The sequence below is a fragment of the Diadema setosum genome, chromosome 8 (assembly GCF_964275005.1).
Source record: "Diadema setosum chromosome 8, eeDiaSeto1, whole genome shotgun sequence".
NCBI lineage: Eukaryota > Metazoa > Echinodermata > Echinoidea > Diadematoida > Diadematidae > Diadema > Diadema setosum.
Genome location: NC_092692.1, coordinates 9,691,947 through 9,716,380, shown reverse-complemented (window position 1 = coordinate 9,716,380; position 24,434 = coordinate 9,691,947). Strand labels below are relative to the sequence as shown.

Here is a 24,434-nt window from a genome sequence, read left to right as displayed (position 1 = left end):
TCAAGAGTGTGAGTCGCATTTTTTTATGCATTTTATAGTACATGTAATTACATTTATAGTTCATTAGTTTTAGTTATATCAGAACAGGGGAATTTGCATGCTTTGCTGTATGCAGTAAATCTACTAATGTGCAAGCACAGTATGAACTTTGACTGTAAGCTGAACTGGATTTGGAAATTTGCTGAAGGGAAATATTCAGTCAGACATGATGTATAAAAAAATCAGTCCAGCAGTTAATGCTAGATGTAAAGATGGAGGGTGATATACTACCAATTATGGCCTGCCTTTAACTGGGACAAAGTTCTCTGTTATTTTCTTTCAAATCCAAACATCATCTGTATTTGCCACATAAAATGTTTCAAGGAAAACTTCTGAGAAGAAAAAAAAAATAGCCAGAATTTCACTAGACTTTAGCTTTCTTCACTTCCTCAGAAATGATGGAGACATATTTTGAATAAAATAGAATAAATGTTCTGTCATAATGGCCCATGTCACTGCTTTGCCACATAACCTATCACCATGACGACAGTGTATAAGTGTATACAACAGTAAGTTCTCCTATCTTCCTATAAAGTCACACTGGTGTACACAAAGTGATATTGATTCACAATACATCGATTACAAAGGCAGGCCTATCAACCATCTAAACTGGAATAAAGTATAAAATGACAATTCTCAATGTTCATAGCTTAATGTCAAAGTTTAAGAAAAGAAGAAGTAAAATTTTGCTTTTGAACAACAGGTCTGAGCTAAAATAATATTATAAACCATAGTCACCATGCCTGTCAAGTTTGTATCCCTCTACTCCAAGACTGTTTGCAACTAGTCTAATCGTCATGCAAGTTCTTCACATGTGAGTTATAAGCTTAGAATGATGACATGCATAATTAGATGGTGTTAAATTCATTTCTCTCTACCCATGACACAATACCGCCCATATGCTAGTAGAGCATGAAATCAGTTAATATTAGCGAGTTTTATACTTTGAGAATACATTACTACCACTTGATTTATACATGCAGATTACACAAACAATGTTAGAGTGTTTAAACACAGAATAGGCATCACTCAATAATAGTGACTGGGCACGTACAGAAATTAGAAAAAGAGTGAGTTTGAGTAGTGAAACCATGGACTATCCTTGACTGGTAGGAAGAGAAGATAAGTCTGTTGCCACCTTCTCAAGTACACTATATTCATGTACTTCAGATTCAACAGGGAATATTAATAGAATAATGATCTCATATAATTAACTGTTGACATGTATACTAATGTGACAACAGCATTCCTCCTAGCGACCACTGAATAGGTTAGGAGAAGTAAAACAAACGGAATTGTGGCATGAAAAAGGAGATAACATGAAATACATCACTGTCCACCACCAGATTTAAATGTTAATGCCAAAAAGTTAACCGAAAGTTAGATATGCGACATCTGTGCATAGCATCCACTAGAAGGGTTAGGAATTAAAGGAAGACATCCATGACTGTTTTGGTGTGCAATCAAAACAGGAGATCAGCAAAAGTTTGATAACAATCTGTTGATCACGAGTCATGTATCCTTCACAACATTTGGAAGAGTCTCTCGCTTATGAGACTCAAATTTTATTTCGCATCATTGCAACCTTTTAATTTGCTTGGCAGACGAAAAAGACTGAAGAAATTTCCATCCTGATTAGTGATGAAAGTAAAGTAATATTCTTGACAGAATCTGAGCAGTTTCACAGAAGATACTTTTAATCTGAGAAACATACATTTGTGTCATTTATGCACACACACACACCAATGAAAAATAGAAATGAGTGTTGTACACAATTGCCAGATGAAGAGACAACTAAAGTATGCGATATGTAAATGCTGGTTTAGATGACTTGCAAAATATTCTGATACCGTCAGAATTTTGCATGTGCGTCCAATTTGTCTCAAACTTTCACTGGTCCACTGTTTCACATTTACGGTATATGCATTCATGCAGCAGATATCTTCCCCTTGGGACAGAGATACCTCTAAGTGGAAGAAAAATATATATAATTTCCCTCATTAAAGTAACAAAGTTTTGATATGCATGCAGTTTTGTTTCACATTGAAAGCACAGAGTTTGGGGACTAACAAGTTCTTCCGCTTTTGCAGTGACTGGGCGCATAGGGAGAAGTTTGGCCACCTAGGGGGTAAAGGGACAAAATACATAAACAAACGTGCACAAAAACACACAAATGAACACAAAAAAAAACGTACAAACAAGTACAGGGAAATTAAAGCTGGAGGTGAGTTGAAATAAAATCAATTATACAAATAATCAACAGAAAATTTCAGCAGCTTTAGCAGTTTCTTGAAAAACATGGAGAAAAAGAAGCCACAATCAAATTATTATACAGACACTTGATTTTCATGGGCATTATCTTGATGACACACTTGACAACACGGTGTACAAAGCAGACAAAATATGAACAAAGACTAAACAAAATATGGAAAAAGACTATAAGCAGATAACATAAAGCAAAATCTGTCAACGTCTCTATGACTAATGCTTTACATTTCTGTCACAGGTAATACAAATATATCAAGCTACTCTTTTTCCGAGAAAAGTATATGTTATTCATTGGTGACGTATGTAGTTTCATGTTTTCTTTTCTAAGCTTTTCATATACACTTCCTTATGTGTGATGTAGCTAATGTGCCTGTACTTATTTTTTTTTTTCTCTCTCTATCATTATAATGCCAGGAAGTTGCATTTCATTTCAATGTTTTGACAAACTTAATATCTTTAACATAAGAGCATGAACGAACAGATCATATAACAAAAGGAAGGAAATACAGGAGACTGCCATGAAAAAACATTTCTAGCCTTTGCTGTCTTTCAGAAGTACTCTTTTCACAGAAAAGTAAGTAAAAGCCCTATTGAAAAAACAAACCCAAATTGATTCCCAATGTGGTTCACATCCATTTACATGCTGTTAGCAAAAAAGAGAATGCAGTTTGTTATTTTGAAGCCAAGTGTCTGGATAAACATTTGATTTGATCCAAAATGTCCGAAACAACAGGAAGAGCTTGTTTAAAGTGATTATATTATGCTAACATTCAGTTTCCTCTATACTGCTAGCATACACAGAAATGGCATAGCAGTCATTTAATACATCTACAGGACAATACTGATTCTGCTCCTGCCTGAAGACAAGAGTGGAAAGAGGGAAATTATGTGATATTCACACAATCATTGATTTTTCACAGAAGTATACTAACAAACTGACCATGGGATAAAGTCATTTACGTGTACAATTAAAGCAAAGAAAACAGGAGATCACACAAACTTCATTGATAAAGGTACAGTATACCCTTGCACTCACGTCAACAGTAACACCACAGATTCTATACGTACACTTTAAATATATCAGTACAAAAATGATGCAGGGGACATTATATATGAATGCAGCTTCTGTTGCTATTGCAAAAGACAAGCAAGATATTCTCTCGGGTTTTGACTTACATGGACGTCCGACATCTTTTCTCCCTTTTTGAATTCTCTCCAGGGGAGTTCGGCTGCCAAGGCCGGAGCTGTATTTAAAGACAAAAGGAAAACATGTAATAGTCCCATCCACTACAGTTATTTTCTGCTCTGTCATAAATTGGTGGCATGACCTCAGTAGAAAAAAAAAAAAAAAAAAAAAAAAGATGCTACAGAACAGTGTAACACTCAGTTTAAGATCATCAGTATAGCCTTTGACATTGATAATTTCAAATGTCCACTGACTTCCCAAAAAGCATTATATATTGATTTCCAATGACTAATGTGGGAATGTATTGATTTCTCTTAAACTCTACCAATTTCCGCTGATCCTAAAAGTCTGCTTTGCTCATCAGTATGCTCATTTGCAATTTTTTTTTTTTTTTTTTTTTTTGGGGGGGGGGGAACAATAAAAAATATCACACTGTGTAATGTTTACTAACTGTCTAAAAACATTTTTCCTTTACCTGTATGCCCTCAATGAACTCAAAGAAACCACTTCAATGTCACATTTCATTTGTGCACTAAATTCAAGGTGTTTGCTTCTTAAGAATTAATATTTTACAAAACTATCTACAAAATAATAAGAAAAAGAATGAAGAGAGCTATGGGTGACGTATATGACAAGGAAGTATATCAATATCAGTCATGCACTGAATCTGATTGGTTAACTTCTTCAAAGGTTATGTGCTACAAACTACCAAAAAGAAAAAATATATAATACACCAATGACTGATATTTTGGTGTGATGTATAACAGAATGTTAGTGCACTGTCAGAAAACGAATTGTGCGTGTTCACCTTTTACAATATTACAATGTATCATAGTCACACATTTGTGCATACATGCTGTAACTGCTTGGCACTATGTGCACCGAGGTCATCACACTCTAAGATACTGAATGTAACATAAATACGTACAAAGGCTATGAGTTAGAATTGGTTTGTTTTTTAATCAGGTACAATGCTGTGTTTTACCTGGTTCGATAAATGATGAACACACTGCCAACCCTAGGTTGTGGTAGGACATTGGGTTCTCTCGGCTGATGGCCTCACGATGCTCGCTGTATTCAAACCTGCACAATTTGTACAATCATTTTACATTTGTTTAGTTCTTTTTATTATCATTTTTTCCTCATGAGGTGGGCAGAGTACAATCAGGGCATAGAAAGGTACCATGGACCATATGGCAAAAGGACAGTAACTTCTGCTGATGTGAGCTCAGTGTTCATCAGGTACTGAATATACTTGTGCTGCCAAGGAATACTAATCTTGACATCATAAAAGGCCTATCATCACCAATACATTGCAAAAACAAGCCAAAGAAACACAGATTTTACGCGCAGAGTACAACTAAAAGACCCATCGGTCTGGTGCTCAACTGAACAACACACTTTGCCTTTATGACATTCCACCTGGGGCAAACTGTTTCCAAAAATCTTGTGAATTGAGGATTGCTGCACGCCCCTCGGGCAACACTACTTAACATAGGGTATTTGGCACAGGTGAAAGTAAAATCAATTCAAAGCCTCTACTTAAAAATATGTGTTTACAACACATGAAGATGCTCATTTGAAACTCACAGAGCAACAGTTTGCAATCAGCTTTCAAGATTTCTTCTTGTTATTGTCATATCTTACATTTTTGCAAACTGTCAGAAGCATTTTTTTTTTCTGCACCAGAACCCTCAGAACTGTCAAAACAAATTTCTCTACTCTGCAATCAGTGCCTGGCATTAATTTTAAGCCTGTGGGTAAAGTTCAATGTCCCCTGCTTACTTGTGATGCGGAGACTCCCAGTACGCTGTGGCTTCATCCACCTCCTGCTCTTCCCCTCCTTCTCCCTTCTCACCATCATCATCATCCAACTCATCTTCGTAATCATCATCCCCATCGTTCCCATCGTCCTGTTGGGACTCCGAGCTTTCTGATGTGTCTGAACCAGAGCTCTCCTCTGTCGAAACACGACACAGATACATTGGCATCAGTGCTAAGAGAGAAAATATTTTCCTATTTTTCCTTTGTAATACTTTACCTATGTACCTGAGAGGGTGCTAAACTTAAAGGCAAGATGAAACTACTCTAATGGATATAAGAAACATACTGAAAATGATTTCGTTGTTGAAGGGTCTAAGAATGAAAATTCTTAATGAAGAGTGGCCTTAATCTTGCAGAAAACTTTTGATGTGACTTTCGTCATCCATGTTTGCACGTGAATAAAACATATATTTGCGATACATGTTGAAGTGTCAGTGATAGCATAATTTGTGCTCACCTTCAGAATATGTGGTCATGAATGCACTTCCGCCCATAGTGAAAATCTTGCCCTCCTCAAGGTCACTCCTCTCACTCAGTTCCTTCTCCTCGTCCGTCAGCCGACCAAATCTTCCTCCGACTTCACCTCTTGCTCTCCTGGAGCCAGCATCCCCCCTGCTGGCTCCCCTCCTCTGGGTGTGGTCTTCAGCACCAACCCCGTCCTCCCTGGTGTCCCTGGCTGCTTCCCTACTCATGGCTGGTCGCTGTCTTGATCGCAGGATTTCTCTGGGTATTGAGTCTCTCCTTTGGGACTCTTTTGCCTCATGGGAGGTGTCCGTTTCATCTTCGTCCTTGTCCGGGTCAGGTCTTCCTGCTCTTGATTGTTGTCCCTTCCGGCTGTCTCCTCCCCCTCCTCTGTCTTCTCCCTGCGAAGATCTCCCTAGCCGTCCACGGCTACGCAGAGCCAACCGTTGCTTGGCAACCCACTCCCCCTCCACAGCATTCTCATCTTCCGTGCTCTGCGTCTCATCGGTTTCCAGCCCACGGAGTTCTTCCACCCTCTGGCCTCGTCGGTTGCGCATGGCAGCCTGTCTCTCCCTGTTCATACTCGGTCGCAGTCTCCTCTGACGTGATTGCCGTGAAGGTAGTCCATCATCTTCATCGTCATCATCGTCATCATCGTCGTCATCATCATCTTCATCATCATCCTCAGTTGTCTGTCCTCTCCTGCCAGGCACTTTCAAGATGGATTTGGGTCTTGTGGTGGTGGTGCCTTTCTTGGTCTGGTGTGTGCCCACCCTCCCAGCTCTTGGACGTTCTCGCCTTTCTGTGGCTACCCTTGGTTGAACCGTCTGTGAGGCAAGCAAGAAGTAATGTATCCTCATATGCTCAATGTGAGTGCTAACTACGTGCAACACAGCACATTGTGCTATCTGACACTGATAGTAAAATTAAGATTTAGATTCCTGGTTGGTCCATGATAGCATGTAATATCAGTTGGTTTCAGAAAATGTTGAATTCAACAGAGTATTTATACAACAGTTACAATGAAAACACAAAGAACAATAACACCAATGTGTATTGGTGCATTTTACTTTCTATAAGGACAAAAAGTGTAAAACATTCCTTTTAACAGTATTTGCCGTCAATGTAAAAAAAAAAAAAAAAAAAGAAAAAGCAAAATGAAATGTAGCTATTAGAGCAAGAACAGTTCCAAAGAAAAATTTTTGTTCCTACCAAAGGGGAGTTCAGGTTTCTATAGCGACTCAGGAGATGTTCCATTCTGTCCTCCAGCCACACCACCCGCTTCCTGGCAGCACCCACATTGCCCTGCTCCTGGGCAGCTTGCTCCACCTCCACCTTGGCATACAGCAGCTCTGCACTCAGCTTTCTCACCACCTGTTGGCAGAGATAAACAAGGAAAAGTAGAAATTACGCGGTGCGTAATATATGTCCCCGCCGGAAGTAGCATTTAGTAGCAAAATGTACAATATAGGTAAAAAGATCAAGGTCAAAGGTCAAAGAAGTCAAAGGTCAAAATTCTGTGTAGAAGTTTTGAAGCCCTCACCTAGTGCCATCACATAAAGCAAACGGAATCGAAATTGGGTTAGAAATGGCGAAGGAGTAGCATTTTGTAGCAAAATGTACAATATAGGTCAAAAATCAAGGTCAAAGGTCAAAGAAGTCAAAGGTCAAAATTCTGTGTAGAAGTTTTGAAGCCCTCACCTAGTGCCATCACATAAAGCAAACGGAATCAAAATCGGGTTAGAAATGTGAAGGAGTAGCATTTTGAAGCAAAATGTACAATATAGGTCAAAGGTCAAGGTCAAAGGTCACAACTGAAATTCTGTGTAGAAGTTTCAAAGCTCCCATGTAGTGCTATCATATAAAGCAAACAGAATCAAAATTGGCTCATAAATGACAGAGAAGTAGCAAATTGAACATTTTGATCACACACGGACGCACAGACAGACGGACGGATACACAGACACACACACGTACGGAGCCCGTTTCATAGTCCCCTGCTCGAACTCGTTCGGCGGGGACAACAAAAACATACACAAAAGACATACAAATCTTACACAGTCTGCTATAAGTCAGGTTGCTGAATTGTTGAGGCCAAAACAACTTGAAGAATGTAAAGACAACTAGATATATCGCCACGGCGACTGATATGCCTCCGCCATAATGCATGGTTCTCCTAATAGGTCTATAGTACAATGTCTTGACAATGTGCGATGACAGTTTCACACAATTGGCAAAATATTAAAATGACAGGTTTGCCACAAATGTGCTGAATGTTCACTTTCCTAGAACTAGGTTCAATTGGATGAATGATTAAAAATGTCAGAGTGCAGGTATTTGGGGAACTGATGATTTTTACTTGACTTTTGACCCTTTTATAAGTTTATGCATTGAGTAATTTTCAAGGTATTGAGAAAAAGTATAATTTCAGTATCAAATGGGAAAATAGCATTATCTAAACCTGGCCTTTGACCTTTGACCTCACAGTTCCAAAGAGAATCACTGTTAAGTTGAACATGCATAAATATGTAAGTTTCATGATGATACCTTGAGTTACTTTTGAGATATGGAGGAAAAAGTGCAATTCAACACTTTCACTTGACCTTTTGACCTTTGACCTTTTGGTAAGTTAAAAAAAAACCTTCAGGCATTGCATAACCATAAGGAAAATAGTGGTATTTTGAGGAGTTGACCTTGACCTTTGACCCCTGACCTTTGAACCATGACCCCCAACTTCCCTAGATAATCACTGCCCATTGGAACAAGCATATACTAAGTTCCATGAAGATACCTTGAACCATTTGCGAGATATGGAGAAAAACATGAATTTTCAACCTTTTTTTTCACAAAATAACCTGTGACCTTTGACCTTCGACCCCGTGACCCTAAAATCCAAACAAAGTATTATCCCCCCAGGATATACCCTCATACCAAGTTTGATGTAAAACCACCACACGGTTCTTGCGATATCGACAAAAACAAAATGGGACGGACGTACGTACGGACGGACGGACGACCCGAAAACATAATGCCTCCGGCCACTTCGTTGGCGGAGGCATAAAAAAAATTGGTCACGAAGCAAGGCCAGCGTCGCACACACAAACAGACCCTGTTAAATTTACTTTTTCATGTATAAAGACGGAACAAGCGAGGGCACCATCACCAAAAACAATAGGCGTCTTCGTTTTACCAAAACACACCTTCATGCTAAATTTGAAGATGATCTAAGAAGAACTGCAGCCAGTAGAGTGCTCAAAAGAAAATCTCTGTGGCGGACGCGGCGTAACGAGGCCAAATCCATAGTATCCTCCGAACTCTGTTCGGGGGATACAATGAGTGGATGACCTATATGTCAACACTCAGCATACTTTCACACCCCATGATAGCATACTATGCAAATGATATGCAAATGAGTCCATTATGCCCATTGCATATGGATATGAAAGATTGAAAATACTGAAAAATGTGAAACACATACACTTTGTATGACTACGTTCCTCATTAACTGGAACATTTTCTCTGTGTGTACAGCTATAATTGTCATCTACAGAAACATTCAAATCCAAACTTCAAAACATTACCTATTCCTCTCACACTAAGGATTATAATTGCAGTCTATAATGTTCGGAACAATTGTATTCTTTATCTGGTATGTGTTTGTTGTTGTTTGCCATTTTCTTCTCTGTTGTCATGCTTGAACATGTGTTATATCTATCTTTTCATGCATTTATGAAGCGCCATGAGCACTAAAAAGCGGACCTGTGCGCTATACAAGTAGCCACTATTATCATTATTATTATCATTGCTACTTCTACTACCCGGTACTAATATTACTACTACTACTACTACTACTACTACTACTACTACTACTACTACTAATAATAATAATAATAATAATAATAATAATAATAATACTAATACTAATACTAATTGAACTCTGCAATACATCTTGTAACACTATGTCTGCTGATTCTTTAACTCCTTTACATGTATCAGCGTTTTTTTGTGAGTGAATATATGCTACTGTCATACATTGTATAGTACATGTGTGAATAATGTGCACAGCTATTAATATTTACCAGGTACCATATTTTTTCCTTTCATTGATTTCACATTTTTCACAGAGGAAGACATTCAAAACTACAGAAGCACTCTGAGAGCGCAGACCTCCGCCAAGCATGCAGCTCATTTCCACCACTGATCTTGTTCTTCCATAGAAGTGATTTCCACCCATACGGTACATACTTATAGCATTGTGTGCTGAAAGTCGCCCAATTTCCCAATATAGAAGCCTTTGTTACGTCATAAACCCTCAGCTGCACGGCGCGCCTCGCCCTAGCAGAATTAAACTAGAGCATGCACTAGTGCGCGCATGCAAACCTCAAATACGCGCAGCCTGAACTCCCAAGTTCATTGACCCTACCTGCCAAAATATCAAAAATCCTTCATAAATTCCTCAAAAATTCTCAGATCACTACCAAAATTTGATCATCTGTTACTTGTATCAATCTAAACCTTTCCTGCAAGTTTCATCCAAATTCGTTACCTACTTTTTGAGTTATTTTGCACACAGACAAACTAACTAACAAACAAACAAACAAACAAACAAACCAACGGTAACGAAAACATCACCTTCCCCCTGGGCGGAGGTACAGTAACAGCAGATTTGTGACAGAAAAAATCTACCCGGTACTTTATCTGCAGATTATTCTATCATTGTTTTGATAGCAGAAATTCTAAAGAATTTGATAGGGTTGGGGTTTTAGGTGGTATGGAATTGTTAAATGGTATTGTTAAATTCAAGTATCAGAATGGCTAATCACTTTCGACGTCCAGCTGAATCCCTGCTTGGCAAACTGCTTGGCACACTCTCTTATTGCCACAAACTAGCATTAGACTAACATGAAAACATATGAGTGGGACTGTAAGGACAGCAGCAATTCTGCTTAACCCACCACCTAGGCTTCAGTTTCTGTACCCGTTCACATGGGTGAACCGACATTTAAGAATTTTTAGCTGGCAGAAATGTATCAATACATTGCTTTGAAAGTGATTGCTATACAGAATCAGAGCGTTTGTGAGTTTTGTCCTGGCAGCTCATATTACACGATATAACGGTAGTTGTTGAATTCATGTTCATGGAATACAGCAGTGAACACAGAAATGTACACATGCATGCACGTTACATGATCAGGAGTTGATATTTTCACATGTTGTTAGATTTGCGAATAGTACCCAGATCGGAGAATTCCCACAAATAACCCCAGGAAAACAGGTACGGTATGAAGTCTCATTAATAAAGATTGTCTTTGATGCATTTGAGGTGACAAAAAAATGATGTCAAGTATCAAAACTAAATGCAATCGTAAAATTTGCTTTGTGTTTGCTCTGTGTTGTGGTCGCGATTTATACAGCGACTGGGCTGTGTATAGTTAGTGTACAGTGTATTTACATAATATGCACAGCCCTGTACAGTGTATTTACATAATATGTGTTTGCACAGGCCTGTCACATCATTATCACAGCAAGTCATGACTGTGTATAGTTAGTGTACAGTGTATTTACATAATATGTGTATGCACAGGCCTGTCACATCATTATCACAGCCAGTCATGACTGGTACTCTTAGTGGTCTCAGTCTGGTGGCCCCTGGCTGGGCCCCCTGCCTTAGGCCAGCACTTAGGCTCCTGGCCTTGGCCCGGCCTTGGGCCCCGTGGGCCCCTGGGCCACTGGGCCTGGGCCCACTTGGGCTATGGGTCCCTGGGCCTGGGACCACTTGGGCTCTGGGCCCCTGGTTCCGGGCTAAGGCCCGTGGCCTTGGGTCCGGCCTTAGGCCCCGCCTTTGGCCCGGCTGTACTTTGTACATGGTCTATGTGAAATCAGGCTTGTCTGTAACTGTATAATTACAAATAATTACAAATAATCACAAATGATAAACAGGTCCATACTACATATAGGACTATATGAATATATGAATATATGATTATATGATTATATGAATATATACAATGTATGTGAATATATATAATATTATTACATATGAATATATAAATGTGATCAGGCATTCTGTTACGGTGTCAGATCTGCGGTCATTCATTTTTATAGCAAATTTTATGCATGTATAAATGGCATACATTCATGTGTACAGTATGCTACTTGATTGAACCAGCCAATGGAGAAAGATCACACCATTGAACAATACTTGAAAGACATGTACAGTTCAATGACTAATCGACATTGCTTGTTATTATGAACTCTGTAGAGGTATGCAGCCCTCTTCAGATGGAAAACATACAGTTGGCTATCAAACAGAGCTTGCAAAACCATCAACAATTTATTGAGTTGGATTTGTGTGTGTGTGTGTGTGTGTGTGTGTGTGTGTTAGAGCTATTTGGCTTGTTTCCTTTGCATGCATCATCACAAATTCCCGAAGTCTGAATAAAGTGAAACCAAGACCTTCATATAGATGTGCTGCATTGTAAGGTGCTGGATCAGAGCACTACCATAAGATTGACACCATGGCGGGAATTGTGCTAACAGTGTACTATCCTTCCTGTGCATTTATGTTAAAGTGTACCAATAGCCTGAAAATCACATTTTAAACTAGAAATGTCACTATGGCGACTGATACCTCCACCATAATGCATGATTCTCCCAATAGGTGTATAGTACAATGTCTTCACAATGTGTGATGACAGTTTCACATAACTGGCAAAATACTGATATGACAGGTTTGTCAGAAATGTATTGAATGTTCACTTTCCTCAAACTGGGTTTGCTATAATTGTCTAAGAGTGCAGGTACACATATTTGGGGGATTGAGGATTTTTACTTGACTTCTGACCGACCCTGTTATAAGTTTATGCATTGAGTACTTTTCAAGGTATGGAGAACGAGTGTAATTACAGTACAAAATAGATTTTTTTATTTTTTTTTTAAACCTGACCTTTAATCCTTAACCTTTGACCTCTGGAAATTTCCCGGAGAATCTCCATTAGGTAATACAACATGTATATATTAAGTTTTAAAACTAATAATGTAAGCATTGAATATACACTAGTATATGAGGGAAACAGTAAAATTTTGAGGAGTTGACCTTGACCTTTGACCCCTGACTACATACTGACCCATGACCCCTAAATTCCCTAGATAATCCCTGCCAGTCAGTACATGCATATGTACCAAGTTCTATGAAGATACATTAAACCATTTGCGAGAAAAGTGAAATTGCAACATTTTCACCTAACCTTTGATCTTTTGACCTTTGACCTTATGACATGAAACTCTCTCTGGAGAATCTTTACGCAGTAGTACATGTCTACGCTAAGTTTCAATAAAATACCTTCGGGCATTGCATAGATATGGGGGAAATAGCAACATTTTTAGCATTTGACCTTGACCTTTTGACCTTTGACCTCTTGCCAATGTCACTAAAATCTCCTCAACTAATTGCCCCATCATACATCATCCCTGGACCAAGTTTGGTGAAAGCTACTTCATCCAGTTTTGAGTTATCACGTAAACAGATAAATTTTAGGATTTGACCTTGATCTTTGACCTTTGACCTCAGTCCGATTTCACTAAAAAAACTAACATGTAATTGTCCCATTATACATCATCCTCAGACAAAGTTTGGTGAAATTTGCTCAATCCAGTCTTGAGTTATCGTGTAAACGGATACAATTTCATGATTTGACCTTGACCTTTGACCTTTGACCTTTGGCCGATTTCACCCAAAATCTAATCAAGTAATTGCCCCATCATACTTTATACTTGGACCAAGTTTGGTAAAATTCCAGTCAATATTTCTCAAGTTATCGCGTAAACGAATGCGGACGGACGGACGGACGGGCGTACGGGCGTACGGACGTACGTACTGACGGACAGACAACCCAAAAACATAATGCCTCCGGCACCACTTCGTGGCGGAGGCATAAAAATACCATCAAGCACTCAGCTTCCTCATACCCAATGGGATAAGCTGAAAGCAATGCATAGTTTGAAAATGAGAAAAAAATAAAAAAGAACTTGGTACAAAACTTTCTCACCGAGTCTGTCTTTACACTACCTTTACCCCTGGTTTCTAACATACTGCAAATGATACTTTACCAATGCCTGCCACTGCCCACCACAAAGTTGTGAAACTCCCACAATAGGTCTCTGAACTGCATTGATCACTTTCATTATACTGGTGTCAGGTGTTTACAAGCCAAATTGGACTTCTGTGATGTTTCCTCCAATGTATCTTTAATACTTGACATACAACAGGATGTATGTTGATATTTTGGATACTAGATTAGGTTTTCATTTTTTGCAGCAGTGCACTCCCTTTATAATGAACAAGGTTGTAACAAAATTCCAGTTACAACGAAGTAACAATTCAGGCCGCAGCATTATCCGTTCTATGTTTTTTATTGTTTATTTTTTCCGTTACAACAAATTTTCGATATAACGAAAGGAAACTGCTGGTTCTGAGGACTTCAATATAACAGGAGTCCACTCTACTTTAGATTTTCTAGACCAGCTAGAATACTACCCAAATATTGAAGGTAGCATTGAGAATGTCACCTTGAGAATGAGAAGCATCTCATCACTCTGGAGCTTGAGTCTCTCCACTTCCTCCAGCCAGGCTGCCTGCTCCTGCTGGCTCCTACTGGAGACTACCATCATCATGGCTTTCTCCAATGCATCCTGGGTATCTCTCACAAGGGATATCTATGGAGAGGAAGAGATGCATCATGGGTAAAATAGAAAGACTAAAAAAAAAAAAATACTATGGCTACAATGTTCGCCATGATGCAACATAAAATGCAGAAAGTGAAATCTACTTTTATCTTGTATTGGGATATCTACCTACCATACATATGTATTGGTAAATTCAATTGTTTCAATTCAATTATTTGACCTAAATGTCTTTTTTTTCTTTTTTTTTTTTACTTTTGTTCACATAATGACAGGATATCACTATTGATTTATAGAACTAGAGCTGTTCAAAACATTTAAAGGCAATGAACTGACAAACAGAGATGATGCATAGGTCTATCATGGCCTATTAAGTTTTAAAAACAAAACACACATACTGTACAAGTTGGACCAGCATACATGCACTCTTTATGAAGAAATAATTTCAAAGCATATACTGAGACTGACAAGAAACAACCCACTTTTGGTTGGACACCACAGAAACTGATGATACGTTCCATTTGAAGTACTTTTCTTGCTCAACAAAAGACAAAAAGAGAAGTGCTGTTGAATTAAGTCTCAGTTGATTACACGAGATTGAATAAAGTAAAAGTTGTGCGAGACATGCATGGTTCACATAGCCCTGTTCTTCTACAAACACTTTATCATACCTGATCATCCAGGAGAATGTCTGATCGATGTGCTACACGTTGGACTCTGGTGAGAGGTACACCACTGGATATCTTTCTGGGTTTCCCAACAAAGCTCCGTTCCCTCTTCCGACTGGCACTGGCCTCTGCCAAGGTTGTCATCTTGTTTGCTGCATTCAAGGAAGTACATTTCTAGGTTCTAGACTGGGATTCTTCAAACAAGCTGTACAGACTGTCAACTATGCTTACATTTCTAACTCTTTGCATTTTTATTCCTTCAGTGTCATTTTATTTATATTCATGTTTGATGAACACGCACAATTTGAATACTAATTTGAAAGCTTCAGGTTACATTATTCATCGTTGTGATAGGCTGCATCGCCCTTCGAAGTAAAGATTAAGCAAGTAGAAAAAGATATGATCACATGCATACAAACTTACCTTGAACTACGATATTCCCTGTCGTAGCTGAATCAAGTTTGCTGCCTGTATTTTGTTGCAAAAATCCAGGGTGGTATTCTGAAATCCTTCCTAGGAAGAAATTTCTTCCTAAGAAAGTCAGAATTTTTTCCTAAGTGGTATTCTGAAAATCTTCTTAAGTTTCTCCTAAGTTTCTTTATAAGTTTTTTCCTTAACTTAGGAAAAAATTTAGGAAGATATGCAAATGAGGATGAGATATGCACATTTCTGACTTAGGAAGATATTGGTATTCTAGAATGCACTTGGGAAAGAATTTTAAGGAAGACATTTGATTTAGGGAAGCCCCACCCCTGTCCTGTAAAGTAGATATAGCAAGCTGCAAAACATTGTGACAGGCGCTTAATTGTCATACATTACACGGCGCGCAACATGTACTTTGATGTGCGAAATGGGCATGAGAAAGGGGACATGCCGCGCACACATGTATATAACCCTACACCATGATAATATGCGATTGTCACTGGTTGGTTCGGTTCCATATGATACAGCATTTCGTGTTGGCTTAAGAAAGGACATGGGCCGGAACAAGGATGGCCTAATTTGCATATATTTAAGTAGCCCGACCAGACGCTGTTACGCTATGCGAAAACAGCGTCTGACGAGCGCGGCATGCAGCCTCAAAGTGAGGAACCTCAACACAACTAGCACTACAAAACTTAGGAAAATGTATACTTTTCTCCTTTAAACAGAATACTTTACTCACGTTAAATGCATGTTTCTATTACAGAAGAATAGTTCGCCACACTGGGTCCATGGAGACCACTTGCGATAAGTCCGTGGAACAAATAAATGACACTTTCTGGCGCAATTCCTGACCGTCGGTACGTCGCGACGTACCATGTACAGCGACTGGGCTGTGTATAGTTAGGCCTGGCGTGAAAGATTGTGTACCGTGTGGACATGCTGGATATGATGATCAATTTCGGTAAGTTTCATTGCGTACATTTGAATACTGATAGCATCAGATGTAGAGTAAATATTGAAAAGTATACTCGTTGAGTTTGAGATGACAAAAATGATGTTAAGTATCAAAATTCAAAGCTATCGTAATACGATTACGTCGCTCTCCTAGTGGTTGGTGGTCGCGCGCGTACAGCCCTGTCGCGACGTACCATGTACAGCGACTGGGCTGTGTATAGTTAATATTTAAGAAGTTCCTAGGAAGAAATTTCAGAATAACAATTTTGTCTTTCCTAGCTAGGCACTTGGAAAACTTTCTGACTTAGAAAAAAGAAACTTAGGAAGATTTTCAGAATACCACCCTAGGCATGGCTACTAAAACTGGGGATAAATTGAACATCCAAGAACTTCTATTCGTCATATTGACTTGTTGTTCAGTGAGTTCATCGCAATGCTTGCTTGAATAGCCCGACGTACACGACGACCAGACGCTGTTAGTACGCGTATGCTACGCTGGCTACGTAGGCCTACAGCGACTGGGCTGTGCATTTTTTTTTTTTCGGACAGAATGCATTCTCACTGTTTTAGGAATTCTAATGAAAAATTTCAGTTTGACAGATTTTTGACAGAACACTTTTCGTTTTGTCAATAAAGAAAAGGGTAAACATTGGTAAAGCCCGACCAGGCCCCGTCTTATACAGCCTTCAAATCAATCACAAGTCCCCAAATCAATCGCAACTTGCATTGCAGCTCACAAGAAACTTGTGATTGATTTCTATCACAAGTCTCTGTAAGACAGGCCCCAGACGCCGTGCGTTTTTACAGCGACTGGGCTGAGCTTGTGTAATTTTTTTCATTGCCATTGCATTGGTGGAGACACTATGCACTACATAAATCACAGTATATGGGACCAGTAATCACTGTTGTTAGGGGTTTAGTTGCCTGTTGCTACAGGGAATGCAGAGGTGATTTTACGCTCGCTTGATTTGTTCTGATCTAAATTTGCATTTCCCATGAAATCCTTATAACACCTAAAACTTAAATATGCACTTACCAGCGATCGTTTGGTGATTACCACGAGAATATAACTCGCCACAAACAACGGTAAACTTTGGGTCGCACGGTACATCGTATCAACGCAATTACCGCGCCGCGTCGCGCAAGTGACAAACCCTGTGCTATACGAAAAGAACGACTGTACCCACTGAGACTAGGCAGACTGACAATATTATGCTTCCGCTTTACATTGACCTTTTCTCTCGCAGCAACTAGCGAAGGTTGGTCATGAGAAAAATATTGTGAACTATCGGCCAAAATCGTGAACATCCCTCACTATTTCTACCTCCCAAATTCATTATGTAATTTATATGAATAGCATATTTACGTTTGTATAAGCAGAAGAAATGTAGGAAACCAGAGAGATGAATAAATCCTTTGACAATTGGGTCGTGTCCATTGCGGGTAAGGCCTATCCCGTTAATCAGTAAATGCACGGTTCACCGAGGTATTTTACACGGACCGCAGCTGCAGCAGCTTTAGACACTAGCCATGGACAAAAAAAAAAAAGCCCTAAATATCGTTCCTCTTTTTGTTGAAATTTACAAGTAGATACAGATGCTGATATAACGCTCAATTAGTATGTGAAAATCGCAGTCTTTCCTACTCGAAATCAATCCTAACTCGATTGATTAAAAACAGAGAGAGAGCACGGAGAGGTGCTGTTTCTGTTTGCCGCAATACCACTGCCACTGCATTGGGAATCTCGTGGGAAACTGGGCATGATTGATGGTCGGTCACTGCTAGGGTAACACCCCAAGTATTCGGTCACTTAAGCTTTTTTGCAATATTTTTCAAACTGAAATAATACATACATACATCATATCTACAGCAATGTATGTGAAATATATCTAATTTCTTTAATCTCAATTTTCATTTTGTTAAATATCACACAGAATTTCACAAAATCCCAAAATAATCGCCTTGAAAATTCCCCAGAATACAGTCACCGTGACCAGTGCAGTATTCAGTCACGCGATATGCGCGTTCAAAGTCAATGCGTGTTCAAGGCAGCTAAAAAATGTGCCGCGCGCTACCTTGTTCGTTGGCGCAAAATTGCATCGGCGACGTCGCGGCGCCCGTTGGTGACCGAATAGAAAAACTGGGTACCGGGTAATCGGCACTTGCATTCAAGTTGTAGATCTAACGTTAGGTACATTGAGACACTGTATCGGCACGTACAGAAATTTTGTTTTTCTTTTGCATTTTTGAGGATACCATCACACTCCACGCTTGCGATAAGCAAAAAATCCTGCAAGAGAACGGCGTATTTCTCGATTTTTAGCGCTTCTTCGGCGACCCGTACTCTTAAAACTGGGCTCAATCCCAGCGTGCTTTTGGAAAGTAGCGCCGATTCTGCACTTTTGACGGTAAAATTTGGGATTTTGGATGGATTTTTGGAGGGGGCTAAGGGAGTTTCCTGTTGTGAATGAGTGTGCAAGTATGTGAATTGATGTGATTTGCGTGTGTTGTGACAGTTGAACTTGCTGGCTGGTGACTAGTGATATGTGACCGAATACCGGTAGCTGACCGAATACTGGTACTCTTAGACCCTACATGCTTTTCATGCAACTGAACAGTAGAGTTGACCTATTGCAATAATGCATGGTGGTAGTGCCAGCGGCACCCATTAAAGCTGGTTAAAGTAGTCTTCTGGCATAAATACATGGGGCTATATTGTAAAAAATTACCCCACTCATTCATTTTGCACAGTATTGCGTGTGTCACAGTCGCAGTCACACCAACTCCATTCCCTTTACACGCATGTGCGAATGAAAGTGGGGTAATTTTTCATGATGATGCCATTACATGGTAAAATAAGAAATAGTCTGTGAGGATCAGGAATAAAGGATCAGAATAAGGCCATCATTCTTCTAGCAAGTAGCATCTATGTTTGTAGATTAAAAAAATAAAAAAAATAAGTGATTGAGTGAGACTTGGAGTGTTTGCATTTAATGTATGCTGTGTCGACATTTATATGGAACATTAGTTCTTAATTTATCAAACATCCTCACAAGAATGAAACTTGCAGGAAAAGTTGATAATTTTCACCTTAGAATTATATCCTCTTTGATATTTTAATATAAATGGTTTCTAATTAGATCTATTTTGCAAAAAAAGTTAAACCCTGAATCCCCATTTTAGCAAAAACTATACCATCACTTTAATGTAGAGGCTGAGCAGACTTAAAGACTATGCCTCTGTGTAGTTTTATCCCACTTTGTTTCTCTGAAAGTCTTTTGATAAGTGTCTACACATAACACCATTCATATAGCAGAAGCTGCAAAGGTCTGCAGAGGAGTTTTGGATAGTATTCCAGTAGAAACTCAGTTTAACGAGATCCTTGGGACCAATACAATTTGTTCTTTATATCACTATCAGATATTTTTGTTGTATCAGTAGTCAATAACAGTACAAAACAAAGGAAATAAACTCATTTGGACTGGAGAAATAAGTTTGTTATATCAGGGCCCCGTTTTATCAAAAGCTAAAATCGATTTTAAATTTCCGTACCACACAGGCTGCCATAGACTTACAGTTGAAATCAACTATATAATCAATTTTAACTCTTCATAAAACATGGCCCAGGTATGTTGTTATGTCAGATCTCTTTATATCGAGTTTCCACTGTACTCTTGTGTAGTCGTGCACACTTTTTCAGTGTGCTTTAATTTGTCATTCATAAAATGGCAGTGTTGGCAAAATATGCTAAAATCAAGGGAAAGGTGTTGTGACACACCACCAACAACTCAGATGTAATTTCACATGATGTCCTACATGTGTGTATGATTTACATACCTTGATCTTGATGTATATTTCTATACCTTGCATCAAATTTTGTTGCACTCTCTACAATCACTTTAATATTTCCATGGATACTGTTATTGCAATTATAAAAGTGAATACTATTTTTGCAACATCTTTCAGGCCACCATGGTGCGTATGAGTGTTCTGGCCGATGCTCTGCGGAGCATCTGCAATGCCGAGAAGCGATGCAAGCGTCAGGTGATGATCAGGCCGTGCTCCAAGGTTACTGTCAAGTTCCTGATGGTCATGATGAAGCATGGTAGGTATCTATCTCATTGCTTAGAGGGATGACCAGTATAGTTTTAGTTGATTCCTGGCTTCAGGTTTCTATGGTGTGATAATGAGAAACATCTTATGAAATGTGAGAGAGCGTGTAATTCCAAGAGGAATTCTGCATTTATGTGATGAAAATTGTTTTTGAAATGGCAGAGATATCCAAAACAAAGTGTTGCTAATAGAATATGGGACCCATCTTTTATTAGGATCACTTTGTTTAATTCTTCTTCTTTCTTTCTTTCTTTCTTTTTTTTTTTTGATATCTCGGCATTTCAAAACCAATTTTCATTTAAAAAAAACAATAACTTTGAATTCCTATGTGAATGATATGCGCTGTAACATTTCATAAGTGGTTTCTTGGTATCTCTCTAAAAGTTAAAAGCTCAATCCTCATTTCCACCAGTACCATACCATCCCTTTAATCTAGCTGTCTACTAGTGAGACCTGTGACTGTACATTACAGTGGAACCTCGCTCTAAAGAGTTTGGGTGTGACAAGACTCTCTTTTAACAGGGTGATTTTGCATGGCCCGGCTCTTTATATTTCTTTTTGTACCCTGATGTACAAATATTGTAGTGAGATTCCCGATATTACAATAATTTTCATGAAAAGTGTTCAGTCTACCCCAAATGAAATTACTTTTTTATTTTGTGTGTGTATGATAGTGGTCAGTGGGATAAAGCACTGCCATTGCTATCTGTAATAATGCCAATCATTTCTTTCGCATCTCTTTCAGGGTACATCGGAGAGTTTGAGATCGTGGATGACCACAGGGGAGGCAAGATTATTGTCAATCTCAATGGCAGGCTGAACAAGGTGAGCCAAAAATTTTTTGTGCCTTCTCAGCTAGACTTGCATGTGCTACCGAGAGTCAAATTTTTACAAGTTGTGCATTAAATTTTTCTGTGCCACAGTTGCACAACTTGGTCAGTAGCTTGCCAACTTTACATACTTTGCTCAACTGCACAAATTTATCTGTTTTGAATACTGATCATTTGTAAGAACATTTAAACCCTTGTCATAGAAATTATATCACTGCAATCCTTGCAATTTTCTGTACAATTTGCTGTTCTCCATTCTAGCATAAATGCTCCTATGAAAAGTTCCATGGTGTTGAAAAGCAGAATGTTTTACAAAAGCACTCATGAGATCTGTTGTAATCTCAGAATAATGTGTCACATGGATTTTACACCATGACACACAAAGAGGTGTGTAATATGCAATCAACCTTGCAGAAATTCTGAGATGAACAGATTTGTCAATGTACTAAATCATCTGTCATCACACAAGTGTGTTGAGCATCGGAAGTACATTGTGATGAACACTTGTAAAATTACACTGCATTACAAGTTAATCAAACCAAAGTTGATTATTGAATCAAATTAGCTGGTATATCATGCGTACCTTAGACGACAGTTTGTCTCCATTTAATACCAAACACAGTCAAGCATGTGACAAGCATATCAGACGAGGATGAACATTGTTTAGATGTTGGCCCTTGTATGGTGGAAGGTTTGAATCTAAGATGTTGAAAAATTCTTTTTTTGTCCAGTTGTCCTGTATGAGATTTGTTAAGTTTTAGAGAGATGTGTTCTCTCTGGAGTTGAGTTTTGAAAACACTGTAAACAAAGTGCAGTTTCTAATCACTGTGAATATGCAATGCAAAGCTGCCAAGTCAGTGATTCTGTATAAGGCTCCTTGAATCACTTACCATCATGTGAGCCTTGACAAAAGAAGTTTAAAAAACTCCCCTGATTTAGGAATTTTTATTGCCCATGTAAAAGCATGCAAGGCACTATCGGTATCTCCTTGTAAAGTTGTTTAGAATTTTTGTGATTTTGATGTGTGAATGTTGGCAGCAGCCTCATGCCATGTTTATCTGTTATATATCATTGCTGGGGCAACAAGATCTCATATAGACTACAAAATGTCAAATGTTCAGGAGAGCAAAAAAAAAAAAAAAACACAACAACAACAACATAGCAGCCAAAGCACCATATATCATATTGGATAGCCTTTTCTTTGACATGCGTGGTGGTGTCATTTTTGGGGTAAGACAGCTTGGATTTGGACAGGACATCACTTACTAGTAGCTGATTCTCTGACCATTAATCAAAAAAGTCATTTTCACCAAACTATGAGATACAAGGTCTTGTCACCCCAGCGACACCACTTCACTGATTCTCTGACCATTAATCCAAAAAAGTCATTTTCACCAAACTTTGAGATACAAGGTCTTGTCACTCTAGCGACGAATTACTGGTAATGCTTCCTTTCTTGATGAACTTCTATGATTTGTTCTTCCCTGTCATCACAGTGTGGTGTGATCAGTCCCCGCTTTGACGTCTCAATCAATGACATGGAGAGGTGGACCAGCAACCTGCTGCCCTCCAGACAGTTCGGGTAAGCTTCTTGACACCACCTCCCAGCCCTTTGCCAAGGACTGTTCTGTTTGTTGTTAGGTAGTGGGACATGTTGGTTGATGAAGTTCCTATGAGGAATCTCATTAAGAATTACATTAATGATGAAGGGAGAGAGAAAATAGTGATAGAAAATAAAGGAAATATAGAGCCAATCAACTTGCACATAATTTAATGCACTGTAATGTTTTTGATATTAGAACATGTGCAGTGACAATCATTGATCAGCTTTGAAAAGGGATGAAATGATGCTTCACAGGTATTGCAAAGAGTTTGTGATCATACAGAAGAATAATGCTCTTTACTTTTCTGTGATATTTAGTGAAGCCTTGAAGGGTAATAATAATAGTTGTCATGGAAATGGTGATCGTTCAAATGAGAACAAATAACGTATGACAGAGTACTAAGAAATAGTACTTACACCACCCAAAATATTTCAGAAAATACCTCCCCATGTGTACTTCTAAATTGGTATTTTTATGCCTCCGCCACGAAGTGGTGCCGGAGGCATTATTCAGAATTATTCTTCAGAGATCAGATAAGGGAGAGCAAACTCAAGTAGAAAGTTACTTTGAGGGCTGTATTAGCACTGAAGAGAACAGGTTATTTAAATGTTTTCTTAATTAAATTATCAAGATGTTAGCTGGGTTGTCTGAGCCCCCTTGTTTGAGAATCACCCTTTTCTACTGAGACATTCTTTCCTATCAAGATATTAGCACCATGCAAATTTTTCCCTGATTGTTTTTTTGATCTACCTTGTTTTGAATAATGAATTTGGTTGCCATGGGTAAGTGAAACCAGTAAATGATTACCCATGGGCATTTCAAAATGGCTATGTAAATCGTGTTTACACATATGACTTTCCTTATTTCGTTCCTTCTCCAGATACGTTGTCCTCACCACCTCAGGAGGCATCATGGACCACGAGGAGGCAAGAAGGAAACATGTGGGTGGCAAGATCCTTGGCTTCTTCTTCTGAGAAGGCAGAGAGGAGGAGCAGGAACCGTGGGGTTGTAAATTATGAGCCAGAATAAACTGCACTAAAAAACATCATTCAGTGACTTTTCTCGTACAAGTTTGTTTTTTTGATGGTCTTTTTTTATAGACAGAAATTTTAAAGGATGGTTTTGTCAGCATTAGGGAGCTTTAGATTTTTGTATGCTTATGTTCAGAGGGGGGAAAAAAACCTGTTTTGCACATGCGCAAAATTGCTTATAAAAATAGATCTTGCGTTGTCTTATGAGTTTTCACAGTCGGTTCTGGGCCATTTTTGCGTCCGCTCAAATCACGACGCAGAGAGCTACTTGATGCAATTATCATACGGGGGCGCCATTTCACTTTGTATAGACTCTGCGTCCTTGCATATGATAAAGCTGCTTTGCA

At 38.8% G+C, this 24,434-nt stretch overlaps 2 protein-coding genes across 2 annotated transcripts in view; one reads left to right on the top strand and one right to left on the bottom strand.

Annotated features, from left to right (window-relative positions):
* LOC140231799 (uncharacterized) overlaps positions 1-17,623 on the bottom strand; it is a 41,659-nt gene extending 24,036 nt beyond the window's left edge. Inside the window, exons 1-9 of the mRNA XM_072311953.1 lie at positions 17,546-17,623; positions 15,133-15,281; positions 14,348-14,494; positions 6,992-7,153; positions 5,775-6,606; positions 5,279-5,453; positions 4,479-4,576; positions 3,484-3,551; positions 2,110-2,160 (exon numbers count right to left, since the gene is read on the bottom strand). Of these exons, the coding sequence (XP_072168054.1) occupies positions 2,110-2,160; positions 3,484-3,551; positions 4,479-4,576; positions 5,279-5,453; positions 5,775-6,606; positions 6,992-7,153; positions 14,348-14,494; positions 15,133-15,273 (1,674 nt within the window). The 5' untranslated portion in view covers positions 15,274-15,281; positions 17,546-17,623. The remainder of the gene's footprint in view (positions 1-2,109; positions 2,161-3,483; positions 3,552-4,478; positions 4,577-5,278; positions 5,454-5,774; positions 6,607-6,991; positions 7,154-14,347; positions 14,495-15,132; positions 15,282-17,545) is intronic.
* Positions 17,624-17,663: 40 nt separating this feature from the next.
* Positions 17,664-24,104, top strand: LOC140232039 (small ribosomal subunit protein uS8). The gene is made up of 5 exons (XM_072312189.1): positions 17,664-17,768; positions 20,476-20,614; positions 21,368-21,447; positions 22,949-23,034; positions 23,937-24,104. The coding sequence occupies exons 2-5, from the start codon at positions 20,482-20,484 to the stop codon at positions 24,028-24,030; spliced, it is 393 nt and encodes a 130-aa protein (XP_072168290.1). The 5' UTR covers positions 17,664-17,768; positions 20,476-20,481; the 3' UTR covers positions 24,031-24,104.
* The last annotated feature ends 330 nt before the right edge of the window (positions 24,105-24,434 follow it).

Bases quoted from the DNA above. Each gene is read 5' to 3' on its own strand.
- LOC140232039 (XM_072312189.1), top strand. From the start codon at position 20,482: ATGGTGCGTATGAGTGTTCTGGCCGATGCTCTGCGGAGCATCTGCAAT. The intron at 20,615-21,367 runs GTAGGTATCTAT...CATCTCTTTCAG, and splicing joins GATGGTCATGATGAAGCATG to GGTACATCGGAGAGTTTGAG. The intron at 23,035-23,936 runs GTAAGCTTCTTG...TTCCTTCTCCAG, and splicing joins CTGCCCTCCAGACAGTTCGG to ATACGTTGTCCTCACCACCT.